Source organism: Cervus elaphus, chromosome 1, assembly GCF_910594005.1.
Source record: "Cervus elaphus chromosome 1, mCerEla1.1, whole genome shotgun sequence".
NCBI classification, from domain to species: Eukaryota; Metazoa; Chordata; class Mammalia; order Artiodactyla; family Cervidae; genus Cervus; species Cervus elaphus.
In genome coordinates, this window is record NC_057815.1 from 77927852 (window position 1) to 77946125 (window position 18274).

General features: G+C 40.0%; 1 protein-coding gene across 1 annotated transcript in view; it reads left to right on the top strand.

Annotated features, from left to right (window-relative positions):
• The first annotated feature begins 518 nt into the window (after positions 1-518).
• The window catches only part of CAPRIN1 (cell cycle associated protein 1), a 35775-nt gene continuing 18019 nt past the window's right edge, over positions 519-18274 (top strand). The window contains exons 1-6 of the mRNA XM_043909038.1: positions 519-754; positions 1335-1544; positions 13604-13666; positions 13776-13862; positions 16234-16472; positions 16557-16639. Of these exons, the coding sequence (XP_043764973.1) occupies positions 1335-1544; positions 13604-13666; positions 13776-13862; positions 16234-16472; positions 16557-16639 (682 nt within the window). The 5' untranslated portion in view covers positions 519-754. The remainder of the gene's footprint in view (positions 755-1334; positions 1545-13603; positions 13667-13775; positions 13863-16233; positions 16473-16556; positions 16640-18274) is intronic.

Below are 18274 nucleotides of genomic sequence, written 5' to 3' on the forward strand. Positions count from 1 at the left end.
CCTAAGATTATTTGTAACATGAGTCCAGAGTTTTATAACTTGAAACCATCCATCTTGCTCATTTCCAGCGCGTTCTACAGAGAACTCCTAGGTTACCAGGTGATGGTGTTGTAGGGGAAGCGGCAACTTCTCTTTAGACCTTTTGAGGTGTGGGTTTGCCTGCTCTGCATATAAAGGAATTCTAGAAGCTGGGATTGCACCACCCACCCCACGCACCCCTTACTTGCAGAAACCCTTTTCTCCCCCCCCAACCCCCCCGCATGAGGGCTCTTCGTGGGGCAGTTGCCAGCTCCAGATACAGCTGCTTGACACCTATTGTCCCAGTTTGGACGTCCAGCGACTTCGCCTGAAGGACCCTAGCTTCGATTTCGCCCCAAACTCAAGCTACCGCTCCGACAGCCTCCCCGGGGCCCTGTCCATCTGTACCGGGCGGCCACCCCCTCAGGCCAGGGCCTCGGGCAGGGCGGGCGGGCGGCCAGGGGGGCCCTTTCTCGCAGGCGTTCGCGCCGGGCAGCCCGAGCGGCCGCGAAGGTCCCCGCCCGCCGCTTCTCCCGCCCCCTCCGCCCCAGAGGGCTGGCTGCCTAAGTCCCTCCCGCTCCCGGCTCTCCGCCTCACTAGCAGCGGCTCTCGGTGCAGCGGGGACAGGGCGCAGCAGCCTGTGCCCACGGAGCGCACGACACTGCTCGGAACGCACCGCCACCCTTGTCCCCTCAGCCGCCCACTCGGGATCTCCAGCGGCCTCCGCGCGCGCACGGTGAGCGCCACCCCGGGCGCTGAAGGGGAAGCGGGCCGCTGCCCCGAGTGTCCTTTACCTCCGGATCGTCTGGACCTGCGCGAGGGGCTTGCTCCTCAAGTCTCCTCTTCCCCACCCCCACCCCCACCCCCGGTCATTTCCAGTGCCCTTCTCCACCCTACTCCACCTCTCAGCCCCGACCTCTCTCTTCTCTCCCTTCCTCGCAGGGAGGCGAGGGCCGGCCCTCACCGGTGGGGACCGTTGCTCTGGCCGTTGGCGGCCGGCGCTGCGAGGCCCCGCCCCCGGCGCGAGTCTAGGTGCCCCGGGGCCGGTAGGCCGAGCCGGTGGCTCGCGCGGGGGAGGGGCGGGGCGGGGCGGGGGGCGGTGCGAGGCCCGTCCGGGCGCCCTGCTGGCGGGTCGCGCGCGCGCCCGCGGCCCCTTCCTGCCCCGGCGGCGCGCGCCGGCCCGGTCCCCACCCCCACCCACTCGCGCAGGCTCCCGCCCGCTGCGCGTTTTGTCCCGCGTCTCGCCCCGTCCGCCGACTGACTCGCCGCTCTTGTCCTTCCTCCCGCTTTTTCTTCTCTCTCTTCACGGTCTCAAGATGCCTTCGGCCACCAGCCACAGCGGAAGCGGCAGCAAGTCGTCTGGACCGCCACCGCCGTCGGGCTCCTCCGGGAATGAGGCGGGGGCCGGGGCCGCCGCGCCGGCTTCTCAACACCCCACGTCCGGCACCGGGGCTGTCCAGACCGAGGCCATGAAGCAGATTCTCGGGGTGATCGACAAGAAACTTCGGAACCTGGAGAAGAAGAAGGTGCCAGGAGCTGGCGGGGAAGGGAGGGTTTGGTGCTCGGACCCTGACCTGCCGCAGGCTTTACCCTCCCGATCTCGGATTCTTCCCCTTCGCCCAAGCCCGGCCTCCGCAGTCAAGCGGAGCTTCGAGCCCAGAAAACGGGCTCCGCGGGGAGGTGCTTGTCAGCTGACGCGGACGCGGCGCTGGCCCCCAGGCCTCTTTATTACCGTCCTCCCGGGGGGCCAGGCCTCCGGCCTCGGCGACTGGGTTGTTTGAGGGTGGGGGCCTGTCCCGTCTCCAGGCATTTAACTGTGATGCTCTGCTCTCGGTGGCGGAAGCCCTTTTTCTGTGACGGGGGTCAGCGGGGGGAAAGGAAGAGGTCCTGGGGCGGGGGGCGTTCAGGGCCCAACCGACTGCCTCGTGGAGTCTGGGCGGCCTACGTCCTGGAGCCTTAGGGCTTGTCCGCTTGGTTACCGTGTACTTGAGGCCTGCGCAGCGGCCCCTCTGCTCCCTCGGGAGGGAAGTGTTTGGGGTTCTTAAACGAGAGTTGCCTCTCCCTCAGGCTCCTCTCAGGCAAGCCTTGGATTTGCTACCCCCGCCCCTCTCTGACGGGCGCCCCTTCCTCCTTTGTTTCAATTGTCCGGGTGTCCCCCCGAGCCTCACGCTTCACGCGACCCGGAGATGATTTTCTGCAGCCGCTCTTTGCCCCTTGGGGACGCACTGGAGAGGGCTGGGAGGGAGACTGCAAGGGTCGACACTCGCGGGGGGTGGGTCCGGGTTGGACGGAGGGGCTCGCTAGGTCTCTGGGCACATGGAGAGCGCGTCTAACATGGCGGCGGCTGCGGGGAGAGGGAAGCGCTGTACGGGAGCTGCATTGTGAGCACAAAGCGAAAGAGGGGGAGGGCAGAGACCAGGCAGTCGCCCGACTGGCCTCCCTCGGTCCTCCCTCCAAAAGAAAAATCGAGCCACACCCACAAATTTCGGATTGAATATTTAACCATTCCTAGGTCACACTGAGGTTTATCTTCAAGTTGGTCTTTTGTTTTATTTCGTTTCAGCGCAGGACTGTGCCAGCTCTGTTTAGAGGGACACGTGTGTATGTGCGCCTGTGTGTTTGTGTATACGTGTAGAGAAAGGGTCTTAGCAGAATGAATAATTCAGCCTTCAGTAAGATTGGAGGTGGAAAGGGAAAACAAATCAGTAGTACAAAAAAATGGGGTAGTTACATCTGTGACTATTATGCAAACTTTTGCCTTTCACCTTAAAAAGGAAATAACTTGCTTTAGTAGCTTCTGTTTATCTGCCTCTAGTAAAACATATATTGTAACATCTTGAATTTTGAAGAAGTCACTTTAAAATGTTTATTTTGCCAGCCACCAAATAGTGTTAAGATGTAATGGTAACTACTTGGCTAAAATTTGGGCTGTGGGAAATAACTTGAAAACTGGTTATATTTAGGCATTAATTATTTTGATCGCTTGTTTAATGATTCATTTTACATTTTCGGGGGAGTTTTAAAGCATTTTTAGAGTTTTTAAATTCTTCCTGTTTTTGGAAATTTACTTGAACTTTATTTGAAATTGAGAGATGCGCTAGTTGTGGATTTCTACCTTTTGCTTATCCTTTATTTTGATTAAGTAAGTGTGAATTTATTATAACTGCTTGAAATTATAAACTGAATTTATCAGTGCTACCAAAGCAACAAAAGCATTTTTATTGTTAAGGAGCTACATTCAAGTATGTGATAAGCATGCTCAAGACCAGTGTCCTCTGAGTCTGCCATCTTTGTTAACTGTATTTGAAATTGAAACTTAGCTACATTATAAAAACCTCTTAATTCAGTAACTAACCGTGTCAATCTGGTATTTAATACCGGAGTGAAGAACAATATTAATGATGTAAAGTGTAGACATCTTAATATGTCTATGTTTTAATGACTGAAAAATGATTCTTGAAAGACATTTTTATAATATAAAGTCATGCACTGATTACCAGGTAACTTGGTTGTGAGGTAAGTTGGATTCTGGTGTTCAAGTGTATCTGAAAAAATTAGTAAGCTAGTTTTATGAACCCTATGAGGGCCTGAACTGTGACAGGTCTTTTCATGTGTATAGGTTTGTAGTACTGTACATTGCCTACCCCCTTCCCCCCAATTATAAAGGAGAAAATAATGTAATTATTATAGAAACCATAGACAAGGCTAGTAAGTAGTGAAAAATTCCCTTGTAATGATGGAGATTTAGTACAGTACACAGAGCAACAAATGCCTTTCTTGTCTTTTTCCCCTGTCTTCCCAGTGTTAGGGTGCTAGGTAGCAGAAAGGTCAAATTTCAGTTAGGTGAGGCTTTTTGGTAACTCACAGACTGAGCTACCTACTTGTTAAATAGTTGAGTTGGTAGTACCAATGTTGTGACTTACTATTAAAACTGTAGGTTTTAATTTTTGAGAAACTCGGAGCATTTGGGTTTTCCTCTATAATCACATCTAGTTTCTAGTTTAAATAGAAATTTTTCTATATCTAGATATTACTGTATGAATGGATTTAACTAGGATCCATTTTTTATTTTTTATTTTATTTTATTTTTTGGATCCATTTTTTAATAGTGTTTCTAATACACCTAAAGTAGGATTTACTTTACAAATCAGTTTTCAATCTTTTTACTTCAGTTTCTTTAGCAAGTTATATTTGAGTTGTATTTTAGTTTTGACCTTTTCATAGGTGCCTTCTGGACAAAATGTCTTTTTCCAGGGATTCTGAAATTAAGTATCCCGATAAAAATTATTGCTTGATAGGTAATACCACAAGACAGAGAGAATTGAAATAATTGTACTTCAATGAAAAAATAAAGTTATTTAGAGGGAAGCAAAGCATCTGTTCAGTGAGAATGCATACTTAACTTTGATGAAATATGATCCTGTTATGTAATGCAACTAAGTGGCCTGGTGGTTTTTTTGAAATTTGGGGTTTTAAACTATGTGAGTGTTCAGTAAAGAGAAGAAACGCAGCTATAATAAACAGAATCATGCCAAATTTCATTTGCCAATCTTTCAACTGATTACAGGTAACAATGAACTGATTATCTAGTTCATCAATTGGCATAGAACCGGGCCCTAGGCTATGCAAGATGATATTTTGAAACCAAATCTTAATTTTAACTCAAGGTGGTGGGTTTAGTCGCTAAGTTGTGTACAACCCTTGCGACCTCATGGACTGTAGCCTGCTAGGCTCCTCTGTCCACAAGATTTTCCAGGCAAGAATACTGGAGTGGGTTGCCATTTCCTTCAGGGGATCTTCCAGACCCAGGGATTGAACCCTGGTCTCCTGCATTGCAGGCATATTCTTTACCAACTGAACTACCAGGGAAGCCGCTTTAATTCAAGGGAGAGCTCTTCTATATGGCAACAGGTAATCATTTTTGAGATAGGATAAAGTATGTTTTAATAGATGACATTTAAAATTGTTATACTCCATCGCAAGTGTAGTAAGTTTAGACAGTAGTGATTTTGGTAGATGAAAGATTAATCAGTGTTGTCTAGCACAATGACCTGCCAGTTTTTAACCAATATGACCAGAAGTGATAGACAAGTATACTGTTCTTCATACCTCCTAAAGTCTTTTTGTTCTGTTTCTTTGCAGTTCATATTATTCTGAAAAAAGGATTGCTTATTGTTAGGGTAACGTTTCTTCACAGAGCAATTCAGTGTGCCTCTCTTACGGATTTTCAGTGCAGGTGTTGTACAGAATTCTCAGTCTTTTTTAAAATAAAAATGTTTATAACTTGTATAAGCAAACCCTTTTCTTGGGGATAACATCTGAAGTTTTTCTTGACAGTTAAAATCTCTGAAGTGCTAGTTTTTCCATTGGTTGCATGGACTATTCCTCTGCAATGCAGAGAGCAAGATTACTTTGTTTTGCATTCACCTTGTCACAGAAGAAAAAGTATAATGCCTAGTTTGTTTCCCTCTGCTTGTCTGGGTGTGCTCTGTGAGTTTGTGACATAGAAAAGTATTTAAAAATTGAGTTTGAAAAGAAAATGATGTGAATTATCTCATGTGATGACGCAAATACGTTTTTCTGGAATGAGAGTAGAATTCTAAGTATTCTAATAAGAATGTGTTGTTTTAAGCTGGCCATATTTTACTCTAGGATAATTCGTATGTTTGTATCAGAATATTTGTATCAGATTTATGTCAGTATAAATTTTGTCTGAGAGATTAAGTGTACATTCTGTCATCATTTTATGTAATTTCTTAGTTTACGTTTAGAACTAGATGAGGACTAACCTAGTACTACATCTTTAAAAAAATTAATATTTGCAGAAGTTTAAACTTACAACAGTGTGGTCTTAATTTTATTATCATACTGTTATAGAATCCTTGAAATATGTTAAAGAGGTTAGAGTCATTTTAGAATTTATTCCAGTTCATTTTACAGAGGAGGAAATTGAGATGCTCATGTAAAATGACCCAGGTTGAAATAGGTGGATTCCAAGGTCTCTTGTAATGTTTTAGATAGAATTTGTAATGCTTTGCGAAATAGTGTAATTTTTCAAGTTACAGCTGATCCTGTGGAACCAAGCCTTTTACTTCAAATAACTGAACTTTATTATTATTTTAAAAATTTTAATTTATTTTTTGGCCACACTGTGACATGCCAAATCTTAGTTCCCAATGGGATAGAACCCTTTCCCCTTGATTTGGGATCATGGAGTCTAAATCACTGGATTGCCAGAGAAGTTCCCTCCCACCCCCCATACTTTTATTTAGAGTTCCTCTATTTAAAAAAGGTGAAAGCAAAAGAAAAAGGGTTTTTTTTTCTTCTGTAGACCTATATAGTAACATCTCATTGCTAAATTGGTGTTTGTAGGCTGTCTAGGTCATGGCCTCCAGCGACTAGCAGTACAGGTGGAGTTCCACTTAAAGTTTCTCTTCATGCTTAGTTAAGCCCCAGATGCACATTTGCTAGTCTCTACTCAGGCTTGGTGGGGCTTCGCTTGTAGCTCAGTTGGTAAAGAATCTGCCTGCAGTGCAGGTTTGATCCCTGGGTTGGGAAGATCCTCTGGAGAAGGAAATGGCAACCCACTCCAGGATCATTGCCTGGAAAATCTCATGGACACAGGAGCCTGGTGGGCTGCAGTCCATGGGGTCGCAAAGAGTCGGGCATGACTGAGCGACTCGCACACTCAAGCTTGGTATGTTATAGGCCAGAAAATCTGGGGATAGCATTACCAGCAGAGAGAAGGAGGAGATGTGTCAATATTTACACCTTAATTCTCATATTCCAAGTTTCTAGATTTTTTTTTTTTTAATAATTTGTCCCTTTTCGGGGAGGAAATGAATAGTATGTATGCAGTAGAGGAAAATGAGAGGAGTAACGGAAGAGAAAGTCAGTCAGAGTTGAAACTGTAACGTGCTTGACTTCTTATCTTTTTATTTCTCCCACTAGCTGTATACTAGTTGATAAGAGTATGGGTGTAAAAACACAGATGACAGAGACCTTATTGAGCCTCTGCTCAATTGGTATTTCTGAGGAAAGGGTAAGGTGTGCTTCTTGACCATGCAATCTGTCCTTTAACTTCTTGTGCTACCCATTGTCTGTACACTTTTTTTGCATTTTTATATTGTCTTATGTTCTCACCTTATGCATTTTTTCTAATAGGTAGTAAACTGCTGGAGGGCAGAGACTATTACTACTATGTGCCTTGCACATGGCGTATGCTAAATAAATACTTGCTAGATTGACTAAATCATTACATAGCAATACTTGTATTTTCATCAGTAAAATCCTGTTAAAATGGATTAATCCATGAGGGGGAAAATGCTTTTTTACTTGCACCGTTTTTTTTTTTTTAATTGGGTTTTTTTCCTGAAGGATTTTTTTTTTTTTTTATTGGAGTGGGTACCCTTTCCGTTCTCCAGGGTATCTTCCCATCACAGGGATAGAACCCAGGTCTGCTGTATTGCAGGCAGATTCTTTACCAGCTGAGCCACAAGGGAAGTTGGACAAAAATCTTGTCAAACTATAACTCCTGGTTAATTACCTGCCTAAAAAATTATCTTACAATGGGACAGTAGATAACAACTGATTTAGCATCCTTTTTTAGTGTTCAGGAATCCTGCAGTCTTGATACTCAGTAAGCTTCTGTATTAATCAGTCTTCTAGGGCCTGGTGGAATGCTCATTTCTCAGTGAAAGTCTGTTTCATTTTTGGACAACTCTTAAGTTCATGATGTTGGAGTTACATCCCTGACACCACTGTTAAATATTTTGTTTTCTGTAACAGCTCAGACTCCTGCAACATGTGAAGGCTTCTAGCATTTGAAGAGAGCTGCTGTGAATCATCTGTGGATTGTATTCTATGTTCTCTACCCTCCTTTTAAAAATTGAAGGAACTTGATTCTTGACGCCTTTCCTGTCTGCTATGAATTTTACTAGCAACTCAGTCTCAGTTTAATTGAGGAACATTTGTTGGAGGCAGTCAGCTGCCTACCACTATGTGGGCAAAGTCAGAACTCATGTTTCTAGATGAAGAACAGGAATGCAGGGTTTGGGTACTTGAAATGTCTAGAAAGGGCCACTGAAGATTATGGAAAGATGAAAGGAAAAGAAATCTTTGTCTTGCTGTATTTACATTGTCATTCTACAGGTTCTTTCAGTACTACAGAAGTGATTTATTTGGTCTGGAGAGAAAGTAATTTGAGATATAGCTAGGTGTTGCTACTATTTTTGTTATTTTAGGCTTCATTTTTAAGTATTCTCTCACAGCGTAAGAGATTTCCTTAATTGAGAACAAGAGTTACATAGTTTCGTAGATAGTCCAGCTAAAGATGTTGTCTCTGCTAATTTTTCTTGTTGTGACTGTTTATAGTTGTCTAGTTGGTAAAGAATCTGCCTGTAATGCAGGAGATCCGGATTCAATTTCTGGGTTGGGAAGATCTGGAGAAGGGAATGGCAACCCACTCCAGTGTTCTTGCCTGGAGAATCCCATGGACAGAGGGAGCTGGCAGGCCACAGTCCATGGGGTCGCAAGAGATGGACATGACTTAGTGACTAAACCGCTGCCACCACAGTTGTCTGGTTGAAATATTAGTGGTTTTTTGAGTCTCTCATTTCTTTTGCTATTTCTTTTTAACTGTCATTTTTTTTCCAGTTATTCACTTATGGAATTTGTTGGCTATAACAGGAAGGAAAGGAATCTCTGGAGAACAGTCATTTTGAATATTTATCTTATGCCACCCTCATAGCTTCCCAGGTGACGCTGGTTGTAAAGAACCCACCTGCCAATTCAGGAGACATAAGAGATGCAAGTTCGATTACTGGCTTGTGAAGATCCCCTGGAAGAGGGCATGGCAACCCACTCCAGTATTCTCGCTTGGAGAATCCTCATGGACAGAGGAGCCTGGGGGACTACAGTCCATAGCGTTACACAGAGTCTAACACGACTGAGCGACTTAGCACATACCCCTGTAGCATGTAGTGAATTTTTAAAAATTGTTTAGATTAAAAAAAAAAAAATTGTTTAGATAAAGTAGCTTTGGTGATGAAAAAAATCTTTGGGGAGAATGGAAGATCTGGGTGTACTGCAATTCTGGAGAAAGGAAGAAGACAGCAGTAGGAGGGCAGAAATGAAGTGTAGCAATAGCTGGAATAGAGTGGAAATACAGTGCTGAGGCACAAGTGATTTTTCTGGGATAGGTGACCTTCAGTTCATTTCAGTTCAGTCGCTCGGTTGTGTCCCAACTTTGTGACTTCATGGACTGCAACACACCAGACTTCCCTGTCTCATCATCAACTCCTGGAGCTTGCTCAAACTCATATCCATAGAGTTGGTGATGTCATCCAACCATCTCATCTCATATATGACCTTAGGCAAGTTATTTAATTGCCCTTTCAGTTTCCATTTAGATGAAATGTGATTGATACTAGTGCCTCTGTGATACTTTAAATTTGAATGCCTGTCATAACAAATACTCTGAACTGTTATAGACAACAAAGAAATAGGAGAGTGGGACTGGTTTCTTGGTACTACATGACAGTATTGTCTTGACATGTACTGGGTAGTGTCTGATTGCGTGGTTCTGCTTTAGAGATTCTGGTTATGACTAACCTGGAAAATGGCCCGATTTTTTTATCTTGCTCATGTGTCCTGTGCTCAGTCACTCGGTTGTGTCCAACTTGTTGCAACCCCGTGGGCTGTAGTCCTCTCTGTCCATGGAATTTTCCAGGCAAGAAGACTGGAGTTGGTTGCCATTTTCCTATTCCAGGGGATCTTCCCGACCCAGGGATCAAACCTCCATCTCTTATGTCTCCTACACTGGCAGGCAAATTCTTTACCACTGCCCCATCTTGCTCATATGTGGAGCTATAAATGAATTTTTAATAACATTAGGGATGCTCAGTTGAAAAAGGAACCCTGAATTGAATTTTCAAGATAGAATCTAAGAGGGCAGGTTTCAGTTATATCATCAATATTGTGGTAGGCTTTCTGACGAAGATATATGATGCTAGAAAAACAACTCCATTCTGCTGGGAAAAAAACTTAATATTCATTTTATGTGGATGATACGAATATTTAACAAATTTGTCTGTAACACTGTATGTTAGAAACGGTCTTCAAGCTTAGGGAATAAAAAAGCTGTGTTTGTCTGGAGTACTTTTTCCTATTTTTGCCACTGTTTTTGTGGGGGTTTATGTTGGACCCATCAGTTTGACAAGCAAATCCTTATTTATGTAATGATCTTAGTTTGTACTGCAAATTTTAACCCCAAGTGGGCAATTTTTCTACTTGTATTTAATGCATAGATCTTTATTTTGGCTACACAGAGATTTTGTGGGTGACAGTATTTCAAGACTTTGTGTACCATGAAGCCAAATTTCACATAGTAGCTGCTTTCTCTTTTCATTGACCTCTTAACCGTCCAGTTACTGCTGTGTGACAGATTACTCTGGCACGTCATTTCATCATGCACACAGATGATGTCGTTAGGGATTCAGGGCGTACAGTGGGGTTGACCTGCTGTGTGATACCTGGGGTCTCGCTGAGAAGACTCAGCCTTGTTTACTCACAGGTCTGATGCCTGGGCTCGGATGACCTAACGCTAGAACTGCTGATCGGAATTCTTATTTGAGACCTCTCTCCATAGCTCAGCTTCCTCTTCCTCATAGCATGGCAACCCCAGGGTTATTGGACTTGTTAAATGGTGGCTCAGGGCTCCAAACATGATTGGTTTTAGTGACCAGCAAACAGGGCAGAGATGCATTGCTGTTATGACTCAACCCTGGAAGTCACATAGGATCATTTCCACTGTCTCTTGGTTGAAGCCCGCTCAGTACTATGGCAGAGGAATTAGACTAGTTTTTTTTTTTTTTAAATTAGACTAGTTTTTAATGAGAAGTGCCAAGGTCACATAGGACAACGCGAGTTGTCTTTAGAAAATGTAATCTGACGTACATCTTGGGGTTGGATGAAGAGCAAATTTCCTATTGTGTAGAAAATTGGAGCTTTTCTACCATAAGATACCTCGTCCTAGGATAATATAGATGCATACTCAAGGATTATTGTAGGTGAAAGTTCTGACAGTATCCTGAAATCTGACAATCTTAACGTGTAGCACAAAATTTTATCACTATTATATAAGCTATGTCTTTGCAAAATAAGTGTACAAAACAGAAGGAAAAGATTCTACCTGTAATTCTACCACTCAGGTACCTTTCTTAACACTTTAAAAAATCTTTATGTGTATGTGTACATAAACACACATACACACATACACAGTTTTTAGGAGTTTTTTAAGTTCTCCAGACATTTAATGGTAACGCTAAGTATGTAAAACCATCCCCTGTGGATTTGTAGAACTTTCATTGTGTGCTAATGTCCTGATTTAGCAACAGTTTTCTTGAAAAATGTATAATGCCATTAAAAGGGGGAGAAAATGTAAGGTATAAGCTAACAGCAGTTTTTCTTTTGCCTGGTTGCTAGAATTTTGACTGTGTACTGGCACTAAATTTCAGGCACTCCTGTTTGCGTATTTTCTATTTGTATATTTCTAAGTACTGGAATAGAGATTATAATGCTATTATTACATCATAAATCATAATTAAAAGCAAATCTTTAACTTTAGTTTTTTATTTTTTAAAAGTAGCTTGTCCTTTTAAAAACATGAGCTGTCTTTGTTCATCCTCAGTGTTTGAGGCAGTTTAGCTTCTCTCTTATGGGGTTAGATGTACCGTATCAGTGTAAAAATCTTGATTCGTTTACTTAAAGACTAAGCTTTCTTTTTAAACAGAGCAAAGTCTCTCTGGTTGGAAGAAATTCAGAATAATATGGTTCACTTTCCTAAAGTGTCAGATTTTTTAGGTAATACATGGACATGTATTAGTAGTTTTCTTTCGTCTGATTACTAAAGAAAATCTCAAATCGGTGACAGTGTAATTCTAGACTTGAATTTTATATGAATTTAGTTGGAGGCTTATTTTTTTGATGTATATATTTAATGTTTTGATTATTATAGATGTATTTTTGGCTGTGCTGGGTCTTCATTGCTGTGCAGGGGCTTCTCTAGTTCTGGAGAGTGAGCTTTGCTCAGTTGTTGAGAGCAGAGGCTGCCCCTTGATTGTGGTGTGTGGGCTTCTCCTGTTGCAGAGCATAGGCTCTAGGGTGCAGGTTCAGTAGTTGTGGTGCATAGGCCTGATTGCCCTGGGGCATGTGGGATCTTTCTGGACCAGAGATCGAACTGGTATCTCTTGCATTGCAAGGTGGATTCTTAATAGCCACTGGGCCACCAGGGAAGCCTTGCAGGCTTACTGTTTTGTAAATAGTTCACTTAAGTAAGATTGAATAGTTTCATCATCCATTAATGTTTTAATGATTGTACTGATTTTATTTACCTTCAGTATATCTAAAGTGTGATAAACTTTTTAATTTAAGGTAAAATGATTATGAAAGTTGAATACTGTTTCTGGTACAGACAAAATGGATCATTTGAAAACAACTTTCTAACATTGCTTTTAAGCTTGTTTCTGTGCCTCTGAGTTTTATCAGAACTTTAATTTGTATCTGTTTTCTTGATTTTTTCTTCTTTTTTTTTTTTTTTTTACTGTTCCCGAGGGTAAGGAATAACTATATGTTTGTAATTTGTTGTGATTATTTAAAATTTTTCTTCCTTAATTTAGATTTCTATTTATTTCTCCTCTGACCCTTAAAACAATAACTGAATTTTTGACTATACCTTATTACCTGAGTATGTTTGTGGGGGAGTTTTTAAAATTTAAGAATAGTAGCCTAGGAAGCCTCCAACGTTGGGGGGGGTGGTGTGGAGGGATGGGAGAATAATCTTAAACCAGAGGCTTAATTTTCTTCCCCCACTCTTGCTCATTTAGTTAACGTTTGTGAGAAAATAACAAGAGCAAAGCTGTTAACTAGTGTACTGAGACTGTAAGTGATATGATAGCTTGAAGTTACTTCATTTTTAAAGGGAATGAGTGGGGCACATCAAAGACAGTATGCACATGTGTTTATTCAGAAAAGCAAATACACCACGTACATGAATTCTTTGGTGAGGAAGGGAGGAACAAAAATTTAACACTTAGTAAAATAAGGTACCTGATTGGGCCCCTTGAGTGTAAGGGGAATCCTCATTGAATTGTGGCTGTCACCCATGTGGATGGTATCATGTGCTTGGGCCATTTGATGCACATCTTTTTTGAGAAACCCAAGGATGGGGGGAACACATGTATACCTGTGGCTGATTTATGTTGATGTATGGCAAAAATCATCATAACATTGTAAAGTAATTTTAATTAAAATAATTTTTAAAATAAACAGTAACTTATCATTGACTTATAATACAATATTTGGTATCAGCATGGCTGGGATATTTAAATTCATTTTTTAAACTCAAAAACTAATGCTATTTTACATACTAACTTAAACTGTAGTTTATCTAAAAAGTATGTAAAAAGTATGTTTAGGGCAAGATTTCAGACAAACTTGGAGAATTATTTGGGTTTGTTATTTTAGCATTGTTAAGCTGGTATATACTTCCAGTATGGAATATAATTATTTTTTTCTTTTAATATAGGGCAAGCTTGATGATTATCAGGAACGAATGAACAAAGGGGAAAGGCTTAATCAAGATCAGCTGGTAAAGATGTTATATTTTATTTAGATTTTATGTAACTTACTTTAATAAGATTAATTTTGTGTTGCTTTGTGTTTCCAGTAAAAGTTGTATTTTCTTTTTGTTATTTTAGGATGCCGTATCTAAGTACCAGGAAGTCACAAATAACTTGGAGTTCGCAAAAGAATTACAGAGGAGTTTCATGGCGTTAAGCCAAGATGTAAGTTAAAAGGTGGCATATATGTTTATAAAATACTAAGAATGAAGGCAGAAAATTTTGTTGTATTTTTTGAGTTTTAGTTTTTGCATTACTGTTGATAAGTTCTCTGCAAGGTGGAGAGGATTGGATCCAATTATATATGTTACTTTACAATTCTGTAAAGTTTAATGTAACACCTGGAAGATGCCCTTTAAAAGGACTGAGTTTCATATATGACGGACATGTATCATTGGTTTAAAAAATTATCTGTGTAATTATATACAGTCAGCCTCTGTATCTGCAGGGGTCTGGATCACAGGATTGATATCCTAGGTTGTTTCTGAATCTGTATCTGAATCCACAGATACAGAAGGTGTACTGTAAGGTACTTGGAACATCTGTAGATACTTTGGCATCCATGAGGTGTGGAGTAGTATGTCCTGGAGTTGAGTCCCCTTGGATACCAAGAGATGGTTGTGTAAATGTGGTAGACTTTTATCTTCCATCTATTCCTTTATGCCTCAGGACTATCTCACAATACTGTTACCTATCAGAATATAAAGAGGTTTGTTTATATAACTGGTTACTACTTTCTCCATTAGGGATCTTAAGGTATGTGGCCAGTTGATACGTTGCACTTGTTTCAGCTCTTGATCCAACGAAGGGGTTGTGTTTTTCCCCAGCATCTTTTGATGTGACCAAAGTCTTTGGGAACAGGATAAAAATTAAATATGAACAAAGTCAAATACTTCCTTGAGAGTTGAGACCAGAAAGTTAATATCCTTCTGAATTAGTGTTGGCTCCTTGGAGAAAGACTTGCAACAACTTTGAAATATAAACTTGCCTCTGATTTGTTGAAATAAACAGTGTATCATGTGATGAGAGACAATGTAGTACATAGATGAAAAGTTCTGATTCTGGAACCAAGCTGCCTCTTTGAATCCTGATTCTGCCACTTGTACTTAATAGTTGCAAGACTTTAGAGAAAGGATTACTTAACTTTCCTATACCTGTATCAGTCAAGGTTTTCCAGAGAAAGAGCCAGTAGTTTAGAAAGGAAAGGGAGAAAAAGAGAGGGACGAGGCTGTCACATCACTTTGGTTTTCTAACCTGTAAAAAATAATAATACAATGCCTACCTCATTATAGGGTTGTGCTTAGAACAGTATTTGAAGTGTAACTAATGGTTTATGCACTTAATATTATTGTTACTTATTAAATTTGATTGAAGGTGGGAAATATTGATGATATTCCTGAAAATGGAGTAGGGTTATTTGATTTACACATCCAAGTAGGGATTTGTTCCATTTAGCTTCAGGCCTGAAGAACCCTGCCCAACTTCTTGTTTCTAATTTTTTTTTAAAATGAGTTGTAGAAGTAGAATTACCATATACAATTTAATATAGAAAATCTATTTCTGAAGCTACTGTCACAGTGTAAATGAAGGTACTTGTATCTTCCTTTGACTTTTTAACACTGGTTAAAAAAGGAACTTTTCACTGGGCCTTTAACTTCGTTGGCAGTCTTTCATTTTAACTCTGATCCTTTGTTGCATTTTCCACAGTTATTAAACATGTTTTTTATTTTGTATTCAAGAGCTTCTTTAACCTAGTTCAAACCTACCTTTTCTAGTCTTCATGTTCTTCCCTACTTGAACTTCTCATTTCATCCAAAGTGGTTTTCTTTATTGTCATACTTCTTTTGCTTTCTCAACTTATTTTCTCATTCCTGCCTTTCTTCCTAGAATGGAAGTGGTGGATTATTTGGGATAAGAGAGTAGTAGTGGGTTTGACATCTCCTTTTAAGTCAGTAGTAGGCAATTGAAATTAGAATTTTGAACCATTTTTTATTAAAGATAGATAGACATAAAAAAATTTTTTTAATTGTGGCTGTGGTAGGGTTTCTTTTTTAAAATTGACTCTGAACCTTAATGAAACTTTTGAGTTTTTATACTTTTTATTATGGAAAATTTTAAGAACTAAAGACTATAATGAACTCATATTTACCTGTACCTTATATATATATACCATATATTTAAATTACATTTAGATATATACCTTATATTTAGCTTCTACAGTTAGCATCGTTTCATGAGCAATTATATTTTACCTATACTCACACTTACTTCCTTATTCCCTGTCTACTAGATTATTTTGAAGCAAATATTTGTTTCATTGGTACCATTTCCATAATACCTTCTAGGAAAAGATGTGTTTTGAATTTCTAATAAATAACTACTTAAAATAGTTAAAGTTGGGAGTCATTCTTTTGTATGTCAGAGTCACATCTAACTCAGTGAGTGAAATGTGTCTTATTTACTTTGGACCTGAAACTGAAGTAAAGGAATTTTTATAAAATTTACTTCTATGTCTTATGTTTATGTCTCTATGCAGATTCAGAAAACAATAAAGAAGACAGCACGTCGGGAGCAGCTTATGAGAGAGGAAGCTGAACAGAAACGTTTAAAAACAGTACTTGAGCTGCAATATGTTTTGGACAAACTGGGAGATGATGAAGTGAGAACTGACCTGAAGCAGGGTTTGAATGGAGTGGCAATATTGTCTGAAGAGGAATTGTCGTTGTTAGATGAGTTCTACAAATTAGCAGACCCTGAACGAGACATGAGCTTGAGGTAAAGTGGTAAAATAGAAACTTTGAAATGTTGTGTTGAGTTGACAACTGAAAAGTAATTAACCGGATGTTTTATTATTATTAGGTTGAATGAGCAGTATGAACATGCCTCCATTCACCTGTGGGACTTGCTAGAAGGAAAGGAAAAACCTGTATGTGGAACAACTTGTGAGTATCACTGACAACTTGATTTTGTGACTAAGAACCTTTAAAGTTTAATTTCCTATTTAAAAGTAATGTTAATTGAAGAAAACTTTAGAAATATGTAAGTAATATTCATCCACTGTTTACTTTTTTGGTTTGTTTCCTTTTTGTATGTTTTTATTTATTTTTTGCAGTTTTTTTTGTGTGTGTAAATCAAAACATGAGCATCAAACAACCAGAAATTGGTAAAGATGGGAGTCCTAAATTAACATGGTTTTGTTCTTAACTTATTCTGTTTCAGGGGGACAGATTAACACCAAATTGGCTTTCATTGTTTTTGGTGTTAAATGGGGACTGGTTTTTCCTTATGGATGAAATCTTGTGAAAAACATTTACTCCACCCCATGCATTCTATTCATGGTCATTGCTTTAGTCTTTTTTAAATTTTTTCTTAGATTTCTGCTAATTTCGGATATTCTTTTTTTTGTATTTTGAAAAAGCTAATTAGCTAGACCAACATTCTATATATGAGCACCTTAACTGTAAATATGCAGGGTTTTTTTTTTTAAGGATATTTTTAAGTTATACTACTTCAGTAAATTAGGAATTTTAGATTTTAACCACTTAGTAAAAGGGACTGGATTGTTAGCTGTTTTTAATGTTGATTTATGGAAGTAGATTTTTGAACATACTAAGGCAAAAGTATCTGTTTGTATGCCTTGTTTTTAGCTATTATGATTGAAAAGAAATGAAAAGATTTTTTGGCAAAACTGTATGATATAATTTGGAGTGTATTTGCTTTAAGGAAATGGGTAAATCAAATATGAGGAGCCAATCCTTGTGTATCTTTTCATGTAAGAAATCCATTTTCTTGATTTGTTGGCCTGTGTTTGTATTTCTTGGTTTAAAAAAAAAAAAAACTTCTTGATTTAGTTCTGATACAAATATGTACTGAATTCCCCACTTAAAGTTTGATTAGAAAGTAATTGACATGGGTGTAAATTTGTTAGATTCAAAACTAGCTTTAGGTCATGTCTGCTAAAATTTTCATGAACTCTGTTGAGTAATAAGGGTTAAAGTCTAAGCCTGTCGCTTGTTTTGATGTTATTTTCTACCTAGCCTCATTCTTGAATCTTAGGAATGTAGCACCTTTATAGTTAATAGAAAGGTGTAATTTACTCCAATTGAGTGTGTTCTTTTTGCATTCAGCTTTCATAAGTTTTTAAAACAGCTCTGAGGCAGGAGATTCTGAAGGAGAGGGAGAGAGAACACATGAAGTGTTCTGTTCAGCATTCAAAAAATTGTTAAATAGTTTATTTGGCCATGCTGCGCATCTTGTGGGATTTTAGTTCCCCACCAGGGATTGAACCCATGCCTTTGGTAGTGAGAGTACATAGTCCTATCCACTGTATGTCCAGGAAATCCCCAATAGTTTTATATCAAAGGAGTATAGGATTAATTTTATACTCCTTTGATGTAATGTCTCTGAAGTTTGATTTTTCTGTATAGTTACCTATTAGTAGTTCTTGATCTACATCTATTATACAAGGCCAGGAAATTAACTCCTGACATAGACCTGCACCTGCTGCCCTGACACCTTTATGTACCAAGTTCTGACAATTGTATTTGCCTTTTAAATATCTTTTGAATCTACTTCTT